Below are 19,216 nucleotides of genomic sequence, written 5' to 3'. Positions count from 1 at the left end.
GAGCTCTAGAGCAGAAAATTGGTGTTAAGTGTGGGGATAGAGAGACGGATCCCGACCATCTAAATACTTTTTTGATTAGTTTAATCTGTTCCTGTAGCACCTTTTTTTGAGCAAAATTCAAAAATGTGAAATGTACAAGTCTTATGATGAGCTCTCTCGCCTCGCTCTCCCCAAAGCTTAAGATAAGGATTTCGATTTCTGGGCTTTCGGCATCTATGGCTTATGTTAACCCTCACCTAGCCGATCACACTATCTGAGGAAAGGGAAGGGAGGAAGCTGCCTGACAGAAAAAGATTAGGTACCATTCCGGCATTTGCCTGGTGTGAATGAGGAAAACCTTATTCAGGATAGTTAGCCTGAAAAAGTATTTACACTTTTTTTTTTTTTTTGACAAAGTGTCCACACTCTCTTCCCAAAAAAATCGCTCAAGTTACGCTTATGCTTACAAACATACGCATATACTTATTTTTCAGAAACGGGGCAGAATCAAGAAAGTGTTTTTTTTAAAACTAGATCTGAAAACTAAGCGGAATGTGCTGGAACTGCAGAGGCTAACTAGACATATTCTTTGAGAGGACTAGAGAGCTCCAAGAAATAGCATTTTAGAAAATCCATTATACTGTTAATATATACTATTATACACTGACCAGGCAGAACATTATGATGACTGAAGCAATATTCGATATGACTATGTTTGACTTGCAAGACAACAGCCATGCAGTTTGGCATGGAAGCAGTGAGACTTTGCTAGGTAGCTGAATCCATGGCGTACGCAGGTCACTTAATTCCTGTAAATTCCGTGGAGGGAGGCGATAAGCTCGACTTCAATGTTCAATGACATCCCAAAGATGTTGAAATTGGGTTAAGATCGAGCGAGTTTCTGAGTCATTGCAGCAATTGAAATTCACCACTCAGCACTACAGCACAAATTTGGTCTTGTGACAAGGAACATTGTCCTGGAATTCCCAGCTGGAAATATGTTCATTTATACAGGGTGGTAGATAACTCCACCGAAAAACTTTAGGAGGCGGTTCCTTATACGAGATGAAAGAAAAAAAGTTCTAATAAACATGGGTCGAAAAACGTCTCCTTTGAGAGATATGAACTACCGAAAATTCGAAATATCACGTTTCAAAACGCCCTGGCTTAGAAACTATAGGCCCTATCCCAAGCGGTTTAAGGAATTACACAGGAACTGGTATACGCTCTATCTAAATATCCATGTTTCAGAATCACCGGTACCATCGAAACGAACGCACCATTAGTACTTAAATGAGTATTCCTATACTTCAACTTCCTTTTGACAGTTCCTTTCACCGATAACGGACGATGATAAAACATGGATATTTAGATAGAGCACATAGTAGTTCCTGTGTAATTCCTTAAACCGCTTGGGATAGGTCCTATAGTTTCTAAGTTAGGGTGTTTTGAAAATTGATTTTTCGAATTTTCAATGGATCATAACTCTGAAAGGAGACGTTTTTCGGCCCATGTTTGTTAGAACTTTTTTTCTTTCATTTCATATAAGGAATCGCCTACCATAGTTTTTCGGGGGAGTTACCTACCACCCTGTATATACAAGAAAGCGTTCAAGTTACGAATATATACGTATAAGAACCTGAAATTTGGAGAGAAAATTGCTTTCGTAATAAGAACAATGACTGAGAAAGGAACTATTTGAAATACGGTGTATATTGGGCTAACGAAAGTAAAGAATATTTAAGTATTTTGTCCAGAACAGAAAAACATGAAACGAAATCTTTGAGTTTTACGTCCTCCCATAGTTATGCTGGCTAGGTTAAAGGAGACAGTGATGATGGGAATGGTTCAATAAAGAAAGTGGAAGAAAACGGGAGGACCCCGAGAAAACCGACGCACATGGTGATTATCCACTATAAAGTTCACTTGGCGCGAGCTTGGATCGAACCAGGATCCTTATACAGCAGAGGTGAACGCTCTACCACTAAGCCATTGTTCAGAATAGAGAACCATATGAATCCCTGAACCCTGAAGTAAGGGAGATGACACTTGACATATAAACTTCTCATTAAAAGTAAGTGAGAGTGTGTCCAAGTTTTTTTTTTTTTTTTTTTTTGAAAATTCCCGTTTTAAGGGTAAAGAGGGACATTTTGTCTTTCTCTTTCCCTCCGGTCTATTTTTTGTGACCGAATAATGTCTAAAATGATACACCTTCTTGATTCTACACAATCCTAAGTTTAAATATGTGCGTATATTTGCAAGCATAAGCGTAACTTGGACGCTTTGTTTCGGAGAAGAGGGACGAGAGAACTCACTATGAGACTTGTATATTTCACATTTTTTAAATTTTGCTAAAAAAAAAAAAAAAAAAAAAAAAAAAAAAAAAAAAAGGTGATAAAAATCGAGCGTATGGCATCCATAAGACCTATTATAAGTCTGGACTTTCTACAGCATATTTTACCGTTAGTCTCACCATAAAGTATTAAATAATAGGTTAAAATCAATTTTCGACATACGGCGCCAGCCAATTTCTGCTCGGAAGTAACAATATTCAGTTTTAGCGATGTCGTAGCGGGCAATAAAGTGTGTCGTGAGTCCAAAAAAAGGTTAGGGTCGGCTACTCTTACATAAACATATGCACGAGACTTCCTAGGTACATAGTACCCTATTTACCCTATCCTAAGGATTCCTACTATTGTAGTGTGTAAACGAAATAAATAAACAATATAATAAGAAAAAACCTAACAGATAAGAAGCTAAATGTAGGGTAACTTCTATCTAACTACTTTAACTAACCTAACTTGCTTTATCTTAACAAATCTCATATCCAAAGCTATTAAGGTATCTATATATATAAAAGAGAACGCACAAATCCTTTGTTACCTCATCACGCTAATACGGCTGAACCAATTTCTTTTATTTTTGGGGGGTTATTAGGATTTGGACCCTAGATGGTTTTTATCATATCACTTTAATTTTTAATTACCAGTGTCTTGAGATAATTGACCATTCAAGTGTCCATAACGTACAAATCCTTTGTTAGTTCATCATAGGTAAAAATAAACGTATTTATATGCAACCCGCATGACCGTGTAACTCGGCGGGTTAACATAAATGACAGGCGATATAATGTTAACATTTACTGCAATCTACTATGGTTTTTATCATATCACTTGAAAGCGAAAACTTCCGGGGTGACCGCAGCGAAGCGGGGCGGGTTAACATAAATGACAGGCGATATAATGTTAACATTTACTGCAATCTTCTATGGTTTTTATCATATCACTTGAAAGCGAAAAAGTAAAATTTATCTAAGTAACAAAGTTTATTGCGTTCCGGGGTGACCGCAGCGAAGCGGGGTGAACGCTGCTAGTTAAAGAATAAAACTAAGTGCCCAGCAGGGGGCGTACACAGAGATTGGGATTTTGGTCCGGACTCCCCCCTCAAAATCTCAACTTTTCTGTAAATTTAGTCTAATTTTATTTATTTCTTTATTTATTTATTTATTTATTTATTTATAGAAGGTTTCAGATACAGCAGCACTAGGCCATTTTACACTGAAACATTTTAACATTTTGATAACATAACAATTTGAGCTCAAGATGGTACAGCACAACAGCAACATTACAAAAGTAGCCTATTTATAGCGTATCTGAAATTATACTCATTTGAAAAACGTCTACAGTTTCTGGTAACTGATTATAAGTACTGATAATTCGGTTTAGAAGGCACCTTTGGACAATATTTACTCTCGCAGCTCGAGTGTAAAAGAAATCAGTAGACCGTGTTTTTCTAGTGGGTGTGCGGGAAAATTGATCTGACTTAATAACTGTTCACATGATACATGGCCATTTACAATTTGTTTGCAAAAATATTAGTTCAGAAATTTTGTTTCTCATAGGGGAGGTTAGATATTTGAGGGATTTTGAAACGTCATTTTTTGGAAGTGTTCGGAGGTGAGGTACTCGGTAGGATACAATGGTTAAAAAGAAATTAATTATGGAATTTATTATTTTTAAATGAGTAGGGCAGGCCATACACCAGATAGGAGAACAGTACTCAAATACCGGGAGCAAAATATGACTTATAGATGTTTTTAGAAATTTTAACATAATTTAACCTAATATTGAACTTGTACTCTCCCTGGAAAGCTTTGGACTCTTCCTGAAGTAAATTCCTGCGTATATGCCTGGTGCCTGGAAGTAATTTCGGAACTGTCCTCCAATATTCTGATGAGTGACATCAAACTAGTGTAATGTGTTATAATGTATAGGCATGAGATAATTTAAAAGTGTCACTTTATCTTTTCTCTAAAGTTGAGTAAAATATAAAAATAAGTTGTTCGTCAATTTCAACCGTCATAGGTTTGTACGCTATGAAATTGTTACTGCTCCTCTTAAAACATCCATACGACCATTTGACTTACAAAATCAACGTAGTATGTACAATAATAATAATAATAATAATAATAATAATAATAATAATAATAATAATAATAATAATAATAATAATAATAATAATAATAATAACTATTCATGGGTTTAAAATCTGTCATCTTCATGATTTATATTCTATTCTAATATTTATGACAAACTCTTTCGAAATAAATATGCTTCATTGGCTATTACATATTTCAACTGGCTACCATTATTAGAATCACATAAACTTGGACGTAACAGATAACAGATCAAAATGCAATTACTCTTAGAATATCGTGACAATATCAGAAATATAATTTGATTTTTTTAAATGTATTTATAAAATATGTGACTAGTATTTTTGTACAAAAAAAAAGTTGTAGCAATTATGCAGCAATTATTCCCATTGTATTTATAATTCATTTTAATGAATTCGGTACTTCTTTTTTTAAACTCTCTCTCTCTCTCTCTCTTTCTCTTTCTCTTTCTCTCTCTCTCTGTAGAAGAACGTTCTAATATTTCGTTTTCCATATTCAAATAAATGCAATGCTGGCAGTGCTTTCGTGATAAAAACAAATCGTATTTTCAAATGCATAAGTATTTTTAATCAAGTACGTAATATTTTTTTCCAGGAAGATATAAATTATGTTATTTTTCAGGTGATTTATTATGCTGAATTCTAGTTGTGTATCGGTGTATCTTTGCATCTGTACATGGAGAAATAGAAAAAAAAGAAACTCTTAATTACATAACCTACTGTATACTTCATATACAGTAAATATTGCGTGCTTCAAACATTCTCTAATTATAGTCATTATGCCAACTTCTTAATCCTGTCAGGGAATATTTATCAAACAAAAAGAATAACACGTAAACAGTATATAGTGTGTTGTCTTACTTCTAATAAACATTCCTTTATTATAGATGGCAGCACAATAATAACTATAGCACATTAATCATGTTTTGCCTTACATAATCATACTGTAAATAATAATATTTCGTAGGTACAGCAAATTTCATTAATTAATTTGTATAATTTTTTAAAAGTAAATTTAGCGAGAAAGTCTACTTGATTAAGAGAACTTCATTGCAATATGGAAGTGTGTAGAAATAGGGTCATATAAAAAGTCTCCGCGGTTTATTGGTACATTTTTGAACAAAAAATTTCTTGTTTCATATACAGACAATCCGTTTGAATAGAACTATCGTGGGCAACGAACGGCATATTTTTAACTAACTATCCGTTATTATTGGCAACGAACGGCATATTTTTAACTAACTATCCGTTATTATTGGCCACGAACGGCATATTTTTAACTATCCGTTATTATTGGCAACGAACGGCATATTTTTAACTAACTATCCGTTATTATTGGCAACGAACGGCATATTTTTAACTAACTATCCGTTATTATTGGCAACGAACGGCATATTTAAAACTAACTATCCGTTATTATTGGCAACGAACGGCATATTTTTAACTAACTATCCGTTATTATTGGCAACGAACGGCATATTTTTAACTAACTATCCGTTATTATTGGCAACGAACGGCATATTTAAAACTAACTATCCGTTTATTATTGGCAACGAACGGCATATTCTATCCATATAATCAAACTAAACACAACGACACACTGAACAAGGCTATGTAGTAAAAGTATAGGCCTATAGAAAAACACAGTCACGTAACAGTTTCAGCACAATAACTGTACCTTGATCAAACTTCCATCTTTATTTGTAGCAAATCCTCCATTCCAATTCATCACCTTGTCTCCTGCCTTCATAATTTTCCTCGCTTCTTTCCATTTTCTCACCATGTTTGGCTTCTTTCCATTTCCTCAACACAATGTCATTGTATCTAAATTCATCTTGGACTATACTCTAGTGTGATTAAATAGGAATAGCCATACCTCAACGTGAAGCTTTGCGTAATTCAAACTGTTGAATAATCTGTAAGGTATCGCGATCAGAGTAAAGTTAAGAAATTGTGGGATATTAAGTAACGTTGATGTAAATTCTGAGAAAATATATGGAAGCTACCAGAGACGGGCGTAGGATTTTTTTCCCTAGAGGAGTCTGGAATACACACGCATACACACACTTTGATGCACGCGAGCACATAATTAACACTTCATGTAAAACATATTTAGAGGCTATGCATATTGCATAACTTTATTAACTTCAGTAATTATATTATAGTGCTATAGTTTTCAACATAAATATGTTAAATACTATAATACGTGAGTAAACAAAACTAATACGTTTTGACATGCATTCAAAGAACTACACTTCATTCGAAAAGAACTCCATCTTGCTCCATCCTGTGTATTTCATGGAAACCATTACACATTGTAATGATTGTTCACAAATCCTATAGTTGTTATTCTTACCAACTGCAATAATTCAATCATATCAACTGTTTACTATTACCAATTATTATATCATACTTATCGTAAAATCAAATAATTGATAATAAGTAAACAGAATTCCGGTTTTGTTGCATAACACTTAGATCATAACAGTGACCTAGCCAGCAATTTCTTCTCAGGGTAGAGTTGCTATGCTATATGTCCGTATTTTGTATGGATTGTTTGTATTTTTTGGGTCTGTGTTCGTGACCGTATCGTACAAAACATGAAATAGGGAAATGTCCGTATTTGACAGTTTTGGAGCTACCCGAAAATTTCCGAGTCGAAAATCGTATAAATCTCGGGCGAAAGGAACTATGTTTTCATCATGTTCGATAACTTATATTTAATTACTATTATAAAGTAGGTAATGTCTTTAAAAAGTGTCTCATTTTTCCATTCCAGGGATCTTTTGTTTAGATTTGATATACATAATCTAATGGCATGATTTATTATATTCGTGTTAATGGAAAAATTATAAAACATAATAGTTTCCAATAGTCTTTTAAGTATTCTAGTAAACACTTGTGTGATAACCTAAAAAGCTGAAATTTCAAAATATTTATTGTGTGTTTGGACACCGTACCTTTGATGGGTCGTCATTTTAAGGCTTGTCCGTATTTTGGATCAAAAAATTACGGCAACCCTATCTAAGCGGATCAATTATTTTTTTCAGGAGGCTGTGTTTCTACATACTAAAAATTTTCTTTCAGAATACGAAAGCATTACTTCACTATATTATAGTTTTAGTATAGTATTTTATTCTAGCATAGGTCCTGACAGTTAATGGGGTTAGAAATACAGTCTGTAGCAAATGTACCAATACACTAATAAACTATTTATAAGGAAACAAAAATCGTTTATGGAAGTTTTATTTTGTATTTATATGGGTGTATGTTGTTAAAAGAAAGAAAAATAAACACAGATTATAATAGATATAAACATTAATTAATGTCAGACACTTAGACAATAAAATAGTAGTAAATTCACAACTGTGAAGGTTCAGCTAGACAAATGAGAATAACAAATGTAAATGATTTCAGTTTTATTTTAAATTATTTTAACGCTGACATGGTTTATTACTTTTAAGTTCATTTTCTATTAAAAACATTCTTGATTTGCTGTAAGTATTCTACAGTCCCGTTTAACCGAATCCCAATTAACTAAATTATCAGTTTAACCGAATCGCTTAAAAAAACTTATACGCGAGTTTTATTTAAAAACATTAACAACGAGCAGTGTTCGTTAGTTTGAGGGAAACTTCCCTAATCTAGGGAAATTTCGTAGATAAATTTAGCAAAAAAAGGGAAAAGGGACAATTTCCGATAAAACGTGAAAATTCAGGGAAATTCTTGCGCTGACTGAGTGACCAATAAAAAATGCTTAAAATTTTTCTTTGTTCTTCAGAAATTAACCAGTATAATAGCAATAGGCTGTGTGTTCGTGTGTATTCAAAGTAGCTTAATTTGCACCCATTGTTGACTGGGTGTCATTTTGTGTATTTCTTGTTTGTGTGAACAAAGAAAACAGTAAAAAAAAGTAAACGAATAAAATAAATATGGTTGGCACTTCCTTTAGATCTAACATATTTAAATTAACCTTATCACGTAACTTCTGGGATACAATTAATCTTATCACATAACTTCTGTGATACAATTAATTTTATCACATAACTTCTGTGATACAATTAATCTTATCACATAACTTCTGTGATACAATTAATTTTATCACATAACTTCTGTGATACAATTAATCTTATCACATAACTTCTGTGATACAATTAATCTTATCATATAACTTATGTGACACAGTTAATCTTATCACATAACTTCTGTGATACAATTAATCTTATCATATAACTTCTGTGATACAAGTAATCTTATCACATAACTTCTGTGACACAATTAATCTTATAACATAACTTCTGTGATACAGTTTGCACATTGAACAAAATACGGAAAATTTGACAAGAAAACGGAAAAAAATCTGTGTCAGTCGAGGTAAATTTTCTTAAAGAAAAATACGAACACTGATAAAGAATACAATATTTGTTTTGATCCAACAGTTACTTATGTCAAAGAGTAGGTTCATTTTTATGATGCCTTGGCTGTACTCACAAACTTCTCATCCCCAGTTAATTTTTAGCACACGAATTGTACTGTATTATAAAAGTCAAGAGACACTGCCAGTTCAGATTTGTATACAAATATACAGTACAGTGGGCTATATATACTGTATATTAAAAAATCTATTTCGGTCTAACCGAATTTTCGTTCATCCGAAGAACCATTGATCCCACTAATTTGGTTAAACGGGACTCTAGTGCATTGAACAAGTTTAATGAACCCCATAACAAGTGAATATGAATATCGTTTAGATTGGGCCAGACTCTCATGTATCTTCGTGTGGCTACTGCCTAGCGCTGGTCAATTGGTAACTACTTGTCAATCCTTAAGATCAAGTATACAATTGATACGGTTAGACTTTCTACAGCAAGAACCGAAGAATTACAGGAGACGATTGGCAAAATAGTTGACACTGGAAAATAATATGGAATGGAAATCAACATCGGAAAGTCGAAAGTCATGAGAATATCTCGTGGAAATGAGACCTTACGGGTCAGAGTATCCGGAAAGTATTTTGACAAGAGACATTTACTGCACGAAAGAGATCAGATCAAGAATTGCCATAGCCAAAGAAGCATTCAAGAAGAAAATATCAGTCTTAACTTGCAGGCTCAATATTGGACTTAAGAATAAGTTGGTCAAGTGCTATATATATGAAACATTGGGCTATATGGTTCAGAGATATGGACATTACGGAAGTTAGAGAAGAAATATTTAGAGAGCTTCGAAATATGGTGTTGAAGGAAAATGGAGAAGATAAAATGGACAGAGAGAGCAACAAAGAAAGACATTTTAAAATATATATGAGAGAAGGTGACACATCTTGCGAAGAAAGTGTCCTCTTCATACTGTCATAGAAGGAAAGATGGAAGGAAAGTGAGGAATAGAACGAAGAACACTGAAGAACTCATCGATAATTTGAAAAATAGAAGAAAATATTGGGAGTTAAAAGAGGAAGCTGAAGATCGAGAAACTTGGAAAAAATATTTCCAGGTCCAAATCTAAAATTGAATACAAAAAAATCCTCATTAGTCCCAGGCAGGCACGTAGCCAAGGGGTGGGTCCGGGGGGTCCGGACCCCCCCCCCCCTTCGGATCCAGAAATGAAAATATTAAGGAAAGATAAAACAAAAGATATGAGAAAAAGAAGAATCAGCGTCAAAAATATAAAGCTACAGCAAGCGTAACGCAACATTCCGAATTCCATCTATCTCCATATTAATCCTATGGACTACAAATGACGATCGATAAACCGGTTCAATAAGATAGACTCCAGGGGCGGATCCAGAGGGGGGCGATCGGGGCGATCGCCTTCCCCTTCCCAAGAAGAGGAAACTTTCTTATTTTATATATATAAATAAAACCCATCAAAAAGTTTGGAGCCCTCGAAAGTATCAGTATGACAACCTACCGCCCCCCCAGAAGTCGGTCCTCGATCCGCCCCTGATAGACTCTCAGATAGAACTTAAGAAATGCCCAGAATCACCAATAATATGAGTCATTTTGAATTTCGCAGCAACACTAATCCATTTTATAAGATGTCTTTACTCCCGAAAGAGATCTCATTGCTATCCTTGACGGCATTAAACGAAGATAAGAAGAAGAAGACAAGTAGAACCGAGTTCGAATGACCTCGGAAACTATATCTTTTTCAATACTTTTTTGTATTCTTTTACTCAAGATTTCATCATAGGTTTTCTGATTAAAATACTTACTAACATGTCCTCATTTTATTGTCCTAAAAAAAAAAAAAAACAATATGGGTACGTTGCCAGTAAAATAGTTTAGATTGATCGATCCCCTGGTGTGTAACCACAGTATTTCATGTCACGCCCCCCGCCCCCGCCATTACGAAATCCTGGCTAAACGAACGAATATATGTTGCCAGTATAATAGTTTTGAATGATCGAGCCCCTAGTGTGATAACCACAGTATTTCGTCACGGACCCCCCCTATTACAAAATTCTGGCTACGTGCCTGTCCCAGGACTTGCCGGAAGTCAGAATACGTAATAATAATAATATTTAGATTAATACTTCATACTTAATACTTAATTCCGTACAGAAAGGAAAAGCAACAATGCCAGGAGAGGAACTGAAGTAGGCGATTTAAAAAAAAATAGGTAAAAGGCGGGAAAACATTCAGTGCAAGAATGTAAAACAAGTTTGGTCGTACAGTTTTTTTTTTTAATATCCAACTTAAGTTATGTTAGTATAGTTGATATCTGATTAAACGGAATAATAATAGGGTAAGGTGCCCATATTTCGGATACTTAAGCAATTGAGGTGTGTCACGTGCATACCAATAGCCAAACTCAAGATGTCAGGGATGAAAAACAAAGTTTGAAGATTAATGAAAGTAAGGATAGCATGATAGAGTCCATAGCTAAATATTCAATCCTTGTATATGGTATATTATGAAACCGTACAAAAATAAGCATTCATTATTTTGGTTTCCCAATTTCGGATACGACAGTGCCTAATTTCGGATAGGATTTCAAATAACATTGATAGACTATAAACATGGCTTATTAGCACTGATTATGTTACACAAATGATAGCAAATACAAAGCAAGGAAATGAGAGAACAGTTGTATCTGACTATTCACGATAGTCGCACTTGTATGTCTGCCAACCGTCTTTCTCTGTTCTGGCACAAAGCTCATGCACCCATCTCAAACATCCAATACACCTAATCCATTGTTCTCCTGATGTGTCTTCACGATAAGCAACAGAGCAATAAACACATTCTTCGTCTGCACTGTCGTCCTCGTCAGTGGAAATTAGAGGAACAGTATGGTCTGAGTCACTATCTTCATCAGATGATGGAGACTTCTTTGAAGGCTTAGTCGCTTTCTTCTGCTTTGAAGGCTTTAGTGTGTCTCGCAAAATATTTCTTTTGGTTTTCCATTTCTTAGCGGTAGAAAGTGCAGATTTTTGTGTAGCCAATGTATGTCTATATGGGGATGAGGTTATCACTGCAGCTTGTCCACTTTTCCTACTACCTGTGGATGGGCCTGGTAGTGTTGGAGGGGGTCGTATGTCAAATGGTGAAAACGGTAAGGATTTTTCAGGAATAGTCGTACGGATGGTAGGGCTACTGTCACTGTTGTGTTCCGACGGTAAAGGGTCACAGTTTGCAGGAACAGAATTAGTAGGTCTGACACTGCTTTGAACGGGTAGGAAATCACTGTCGTCGAAAACATTCGGATTGAAGGGAATAATCCCACACTTTCTAAAACCGCTGATTGCAGCTTGCATACTTGCAGCTCGTACGTAGGCTTTACCGAAAATCGCACCAACATCAGACATAGAAACTGGCTGAAACGGGTGATTATCGAGCCAGAGTTCGATTTCTTGTGAATAAAACTGCTTAAATGGACCCATAAAACTCACATCCAGAGGTTGGAGCTTGTGCGTCGAGTGGGGTGGTAAGCACACAATAATGACTCCATGGGTCCGTCCTAGGTGGATAATGTCCAGGTTACGGGTGTGCGAATAGTGCCCATCCAGTATGAGCACAACAGGGTCGCTAGATGATGGTTTTACAACTTTAACAAAATGTTCAAACCATTGTGTGAAAATATGCATTTGGATCCATCCCGATGGGTGGCATGCTGCTACGCTTCCTGGTGGTGTTCCATGTAGCAATTCAGGTTTCATACGGACGCGCGGAAAAACAATTAGAGGAGGAACGTATGTACCACAAGCATTCATGCATGTCACAATAGTTATTAAGGAGCCCCGTTCAGCGGAGGACAGTCTCGCAACCTGACGTTTCCCTTTAACACCCAGGACTTGCGAGCGTGTACCTTGGACAATGGACATACCAGTTTCATCGACATTGTACACTTTTGATGGCTCAAAATTCACTTTTTGTAATTCCGGCCGCAACAGACCAAAAAAGCAAGACACTTTTTCTTTTGTAAAATTTTTGACTCTTGCAAGTGAAACGTTCTCTGGTTTTCGAAAGGAGTAGTTAGGGTGCCGGGTCAAAAACTTTTTTAACCATTTTTTGCCAGCAATGTTAGTTCTTGTTGAGAATGGGTGTTTAATGTTGTTCTTCACCGCAAGCTGATAGGCTAGAATACGAACATCTTGACGCCTAAGTCCATAAAGACGTTCATCCATTATTGTACAATACCTAGCGAGTTCGTCTTCAAGCTCAGTTCCTAAGGCACATTTACGTCCAATTCGTGATTGGAAACGTTGCTGACTGTTTGCACATTTGACATAATCTAAGAGAGTTGACCTGGGAACTTCAAACACTTTGGAAGCCTTCAGAAACCCCATTTTCTTCTTCTTCACTGCGTCGATGGCCTTTTCCATATTGTCCATGGCTTTTACTGTAACATCACCTTCTTTTACGTCCAGACATCTGCAAGAGGGATGCAATACTTTAGTTTTTTTTTAAGTACGCTTAATTTCGGATAGTCGAAATTAGGCCCTCACTTTGTATCCGAAATTAGGAAACCACGTCAACTTCCAAAGATGGCTGCTGTGTGCTGTTACCGAACACTCGACTTGACAAACAACATACTCATATTTAACTACAATAGCTATTCTAACTACAAGCATGCACACAATTCATTCCATACTCACCTTCAAGTTTCATGTGCTAAGTTACACCAGCAAAATATTATAACGAAAATGTGGAAAACAAAGAAAACGTCCCTACACACTTCACACGCAACTTGCACGTCCAGCAGCTTCTTGACAACACAACATCTCCAGGGCGCGCTAGTTCACAACGTTGCCACATTTATGCTGTTGTATTGTGGCGAGATATTAATGTATCCGAAAATAGGAACCTATCCGAAATATGGACACCTTACCCTATTAATCTGGTTAAATTTTACAGAGTTGTAAACGGTTAACTAAATACTTTTGTTTTGTATTCTTGTGTTGCAGAATCCCAAACCATCGAAGATTTTGGAGCAGCATTGCATCTGATGAGATCAGACTTAGAACACCTGAGATCAGTTTTCATGGCAGTCGAGAACGGAGATTTAGGAATGTTAAAGAGTCTTGGAATCAAAGATTCAGAGCTTGCGGATGTGAAATTCTTCCTTGAAAAGCTGGTGAACACGGGATTCCTTGATTGAGCTGCTAATTCTACAGATCTAAATCATCTACTTTTTAAAATTATGTTTTGTTTGTTATTTGTTTTGGAATACAAAAGTATTTTTTAAAGAAAACCTTCCCACTTTTTTTTAGGCTTTCCTATTTATTTCAAAAAGTTATGGGGAAAAAGTTAAGTGGTTAATCATATTATTAATAATAATAAATATATCGTATATATGTCTTTAAATTAAAAAAAAAATCATTTATGACGATGATACGTCCTTTAAATGGAAATTTCTAGATAAAACTGTCATCAAAGGGAGAGAAAAAAGTAAGTAAACAACGTAGTGCACAAATTCGTCCTTCTTGAGTCAAACAAACAAACATACATCGTGTTTTGAGAACAATGAAAAATGACTTATCACGGATATTAACGCATTATTGAAGAAGCAATCTTCCCCAGGTGATATTAACACGAAATGTGAATCAAGATTAATGTTCTCGTGCTGCCATCTATTGGTGGGCGTAAGAAACAACAGCAACTGTAGTTGAAAAACAAACAGAAGAAAAAGAAAGGTGTACGTGCATTTTTCAACTGCAATGCTTATACCTTACTCTATGTACACTAATCTAACTTGAGTCAAGGTTCTACTATGACGAAACCAGATCTTACAACATAACTACAAAAAAATGTAGGATTATACATATTTTTTTTCTTACCCAGTGCACAGCCAAATTGACCCTGTAATACACACCTCCATCCCTCAAGAAATGATAAAAATGGACAAGTGGAAAGCAGGTGTCTTTGAGTCTTGTGACAACGGGTGTTGTACACTTCAAAGTAAAAAAGAAAATTAAAAGAATTCTGTGTTGATATATTCAAATATACATATAAATATATAGCTATATATATTTTTCTCTGTATTCTAAAATCTCTGTCCTGTGATTGGTGTATTTGTGTTGCGATAATCATATATACTGGAAACAAACATTATGTATGATTACCGAAACAAACTGAACTGTCCGTATTTATCTTATCATAATACTTCCCCCGTCTTAGACAGTAATTCTATTATTTAGCAACAGAGGGCAGTAGCACCAATTGTGTTCGTAAGTTTTTCTTTAATGTGCTACGTGTACTACAATTTTTAGAATAATTAAGTCGTCTGGATCTTATGTCAACTAGTAGCATACAGCTTTACTATCACATATAAATATATTAGACGACAGATTGCTGCCAAAGCTTGTGTCCGTAAAAGATTCTTAATTTAGACCATTGCGGCCATCTATCAACGTTTAGATCAACTAATAGTTTCTCGCAAGATCTCATATATAGCACACGGAATCCCTCTGTTACCGAATTCTAGAATTACTTCTTCCTGTAGGAGGAATAACAAGTGGAAATATATACACTCGTGAAACAAATGTTCTCGGAAAATATAAGGCTGATACCTGAGAACATTTATTTCAAAAAAAGAAAAAGAAAAGAAAGAAAAGAAAAGAAAAATATTCATAACATTTTCTTGATTGTGAGGATTATCTGGAGTGTATTTTTATCTCCTGTATACAACACATGTTTTCAAACAATATGTATATATTTTTTTCTTCTTACAAACGGTGTTTAGTCAATATTCCTTCCCAATCTAAAAAAAAAGAATCATATGTAAAATACATCCTGAGGAGAAAGATAATGTGTATGGAGACGCTGCATGCATGTTAAACCTTAAGTATGTATGTGTATAGGGTGTCCCAAAACTTCGCTGCATAGAACTGATTAATCGTTAGGTAATTTACGAAAGAAGATAGGTCTACATCTACTCTTGTTACAATCACAATTTTTATGTACCGAAAATTTAAAAAAAAATATATTCAAAACATTCAAATATATTTAGTTAAATTGGTTTATATCAATAGTATTTTTAAAAATAAGTTAGTGTTGCAAACTTAATAACGAACGTGTTGCAAATTGACGATAAAATTTAGTGTCCCTAGATATTTTGTAATATGTTTTAACTCAAACAAGCTAATTACATCGTAGTGAGATTATTAGTGGACGAAATGGGGAAAATATCTTGTAATAACGCTTAAGATAATCATATAATATTATTAAAAGTATGTAGTAAAAATGTAATCAAATATTATAAGCCAATTTGTATTTAATTTATCAACGAAAATTTAAACATTTAATTTTCATATATACGCTTCTTATATTACGTAAAGTAGAACATTTCTTATAAATATTCAGAATAAAGTTCTGTATTTACTGTAAAATTTTGCATAGCTGCAATTTTAAAGATAACAAATGAACTTGCTTTCATTTGTTTCTTTATGTATAAAAAGCACCCTTAATTATCATTTCTCATCTAATGCCAGCATTAAAGCACGTTACAGATCCTTAAGAAGAAAATATTCATTAAAAAATTAACAAGAAAAGAAATATATAATTGTTATCATTTTAAAACACACATACCTAAGTATATATATGTTTTCTCTTCGTATTTTGCATAACCAAATAAGTTCTATGCAGCTAATATTTAGGGGGTTACTCGCAAGTTTATTCGCTCATTCAATGACCCAGAGTCCGAGCTTGCTTTTTGTTTTAAAGGTAAGGTCAGAAGGTTGACCTGGACAGCAACGCGCTCTAGATAACGACCTGTATATTAACGACGAAACATCATCAATAAAGAGTCAGCGTGATGCCTCAGCTTGACTCTTTGACCTTCACCTGATGACTAAGATCATGACCTTTTAACCTTAATAAAACACGGAATATGTAGTGACAATCTGGGAATTGGATAAAGCAAGGTATAGACATAAGTGACCATTGTTTTGTCTCAATTAACAGATAATTTTGGTAGAAAGAATAACATGTAAGTAATTTAGATACTTGCATGTCACAAAAGTTGAAAATTAATTAATGTTCAATAATATTGTAATAATACTTCTCAAAAAATATCATACAAATACAAAATGTAAATAATACAAATGCTTTCTAAAAACTTTTGTAAATTGTAACAATTTGTAAATTCAAAATGACAGTATTATAAATAACGGTAAAAGTTTCGATTGATTACTTTCAGAAACAAACTCATTGTAATACCAATATTAGGGATAATTGCAACAATCTAACTCACAATAGCAGCAACAGTATTAATAATTGCAACAAACTAACTCATTAGGATGACAATAGTATTGATAATTGCGTTAGAACAAAACACACAATAACGAGAGAAATGTTAACAATCATAATAATTGGTAATTCCAACAACACAAAAAATATTGGTAATTGTTATCAACTAACCCATAATAATAACAATGTAATTAATAGTTGTTGAAGGTGACGATAAATATATTGAAACTAGTAAAATATCGATAATTTTGTAACTGATTTCAATAAGAGTATCAAGGCTTGTAAATGTAAATTCTAATTAATAAGAATATTGATAATTCTATTGACAATCATAATTTTAATACTAAAGGCCTTCGACCTTTACATAGGATCGTAATTCACGTAAATACCTGTCCAATTTCACTTAATCCTGTAATTACAATTCAGAAAATCATCCTCAAAATAAAAAAAAATAATGACAATAAAATGTGATTTTTTTTACTTAAATAAAATATAAGTTACATTAGCAAAAAGTTACGTAAATGGTAGTCTAAAGAACTAACTACTTTAATAAATGCATTAACCACGTTCTAAACTATAAATACTATTTATTGATTATTCACTACATGAAAAATCAAGTGTCTATATATTATTAAGTCAAACAATGTTAAAATTATTATCTACAATAACAAAATTATGGTCACTTTTTTATCCTATTTATTAAATGACCATTTCCCAGATTAAAAGCCACTCTTTCCGTAATTCATGTATACATATACCGATATTGACACCAAGTGTTGGACACACCACGTCTTCTGGAATTGAAGGTCCAATATGGAGTGAACAAAAAAAAAACTTTTTAAAAAAGAATAATTTTTAAATAAAAATTTGTTTTGGTTAATTTTGATTCTGAATTACTTATACATATATATATACATATAAATAATAATATATATATTTGTTAGTGATAATAAATATATTTTTCCGATAAGAGTATACATATATATTATATAATATCTTAGTAATTACTTTATTTAACAAGAAAGAAGTTATCTAAAAAAGAAATCGTAAAATAAATCTTTTCCAAAAGAGTTATTGAGAAAAATTCAATCATATTTCATGTATTATACTCTTTAACATTATTATATAGGTTGTTTCTTTGTGAAAAACATTGTGATATTAGAGCGTTAAAAAAATAAGAAAGATGAAGAAAAGGAAATTGCCTTTGAAACGTTTTATTTCTGAAAATATGTTTGATCTCAAATAATAATAATATAATAATAAAAAATAAATTTGTAATGAAGAGCATTTTTGTGTATTTACTCATAGTACATTAGTTCATTTGTTGTATTTAACCTTACTGACTGATTGGAGTCATGCTCTGCATAGTATAGCAATATAGAAAAGGGTCATTTCTTTCTTGTCGATCGACTGGTTTATTGATATTTACACTCTTCGTCAGCAAAAATGCTAGTAGGGTGAGACCAGCAGCTTAAGCATTGAAATCCAAGCCCAAGCTAGAACCTCAGGTAGAGTAAGATGTTCGCACGTCCCATGGCCGAGTACGACTCAAGAAATCGTCAAGAAATCCTGTAAAAACATACAGAGTGCGTCACGGGAAATGGGACAATTTAAACCTTAACAAAAAAGAAGGGTAATTAGGAGTTAGATTTTTGGGCTTTTCGCATTAATAGCTATGTTAGCCTGTCAGGTATGAGCGATGATGTCCCTCGGGGATCACACTATCCGAGGAAAGGGTAGGAAGGAAGCGGCCTGGGATCTATATGTTAGGTACCATCCCAGCATTTGCCTGGTGTGAATGAGGAAAACCTCACTAAGGATGGCTTTTTACTATCTTTAGACCGAGTGTCCCCGAAAAGGCTTTATACACGTTTTAGACCGAGTGTCCCCACCGGGAATCGAACGTGGGATATTGGATAGGACGCATACTAGTTCCTAAGTGAAGAATTGATCCGACTAAATTAGGCCCCATAGTTTTGGTACTATGGATCTTTAAAGTTCATTTTTTTTCATATTTTTGGCAGCCTATTACTTCGAAAGGAAGCATTTGTGCACCCAAGTAGGTCCATACTTTTTTGTCTTATCTTGGT

General features: G+C 34.1%; 1 protein-coding gene across 1 annotated transcript in view; it reads left to right on the top strand.

The window, feature by feature from the left end:
• The window catches only part of LOC145690280 (IDLSRF-like peptide), a 410,300-nt gene extending 391,892 nt beyond the window's left edge, over positions 1-18,408 (top strand). Inside the window, exon 4 of the mRNA XM_081765035.1 lies at positions 13,844-18,408. Within this exon, the coding sequence (XP_081621161.1) occupies positions 13,844-14,037 (194 nt within the window). The 3' untranslated portion in view covers positions 14,038-18,408. The remainder of the gene's footprint in view (positions 1-13,843) is intronic.
• Positions 18,409-19,216: the final 808 nt, after the last annotated feature.

The sequence above is a fragment of the Thermobia domestica genome, chromosome 7, assembly GCF_964235325.1.
Source record: "Thermobia domestica chromosome 7, izTheDome1.hap1.1, whole genome shotgun sequence".
NCBI lineage: Eukaryota > Metazoa > Arthropoda > Insecta > Zygentoma > Lepismatidae > Thermobia > Thermobia domestica.
The sequence above is the reverse complement of the archived record's forward strand: the minus strand, read 5'-3'. Positions and strand labels throughout refer to the sequence as shown.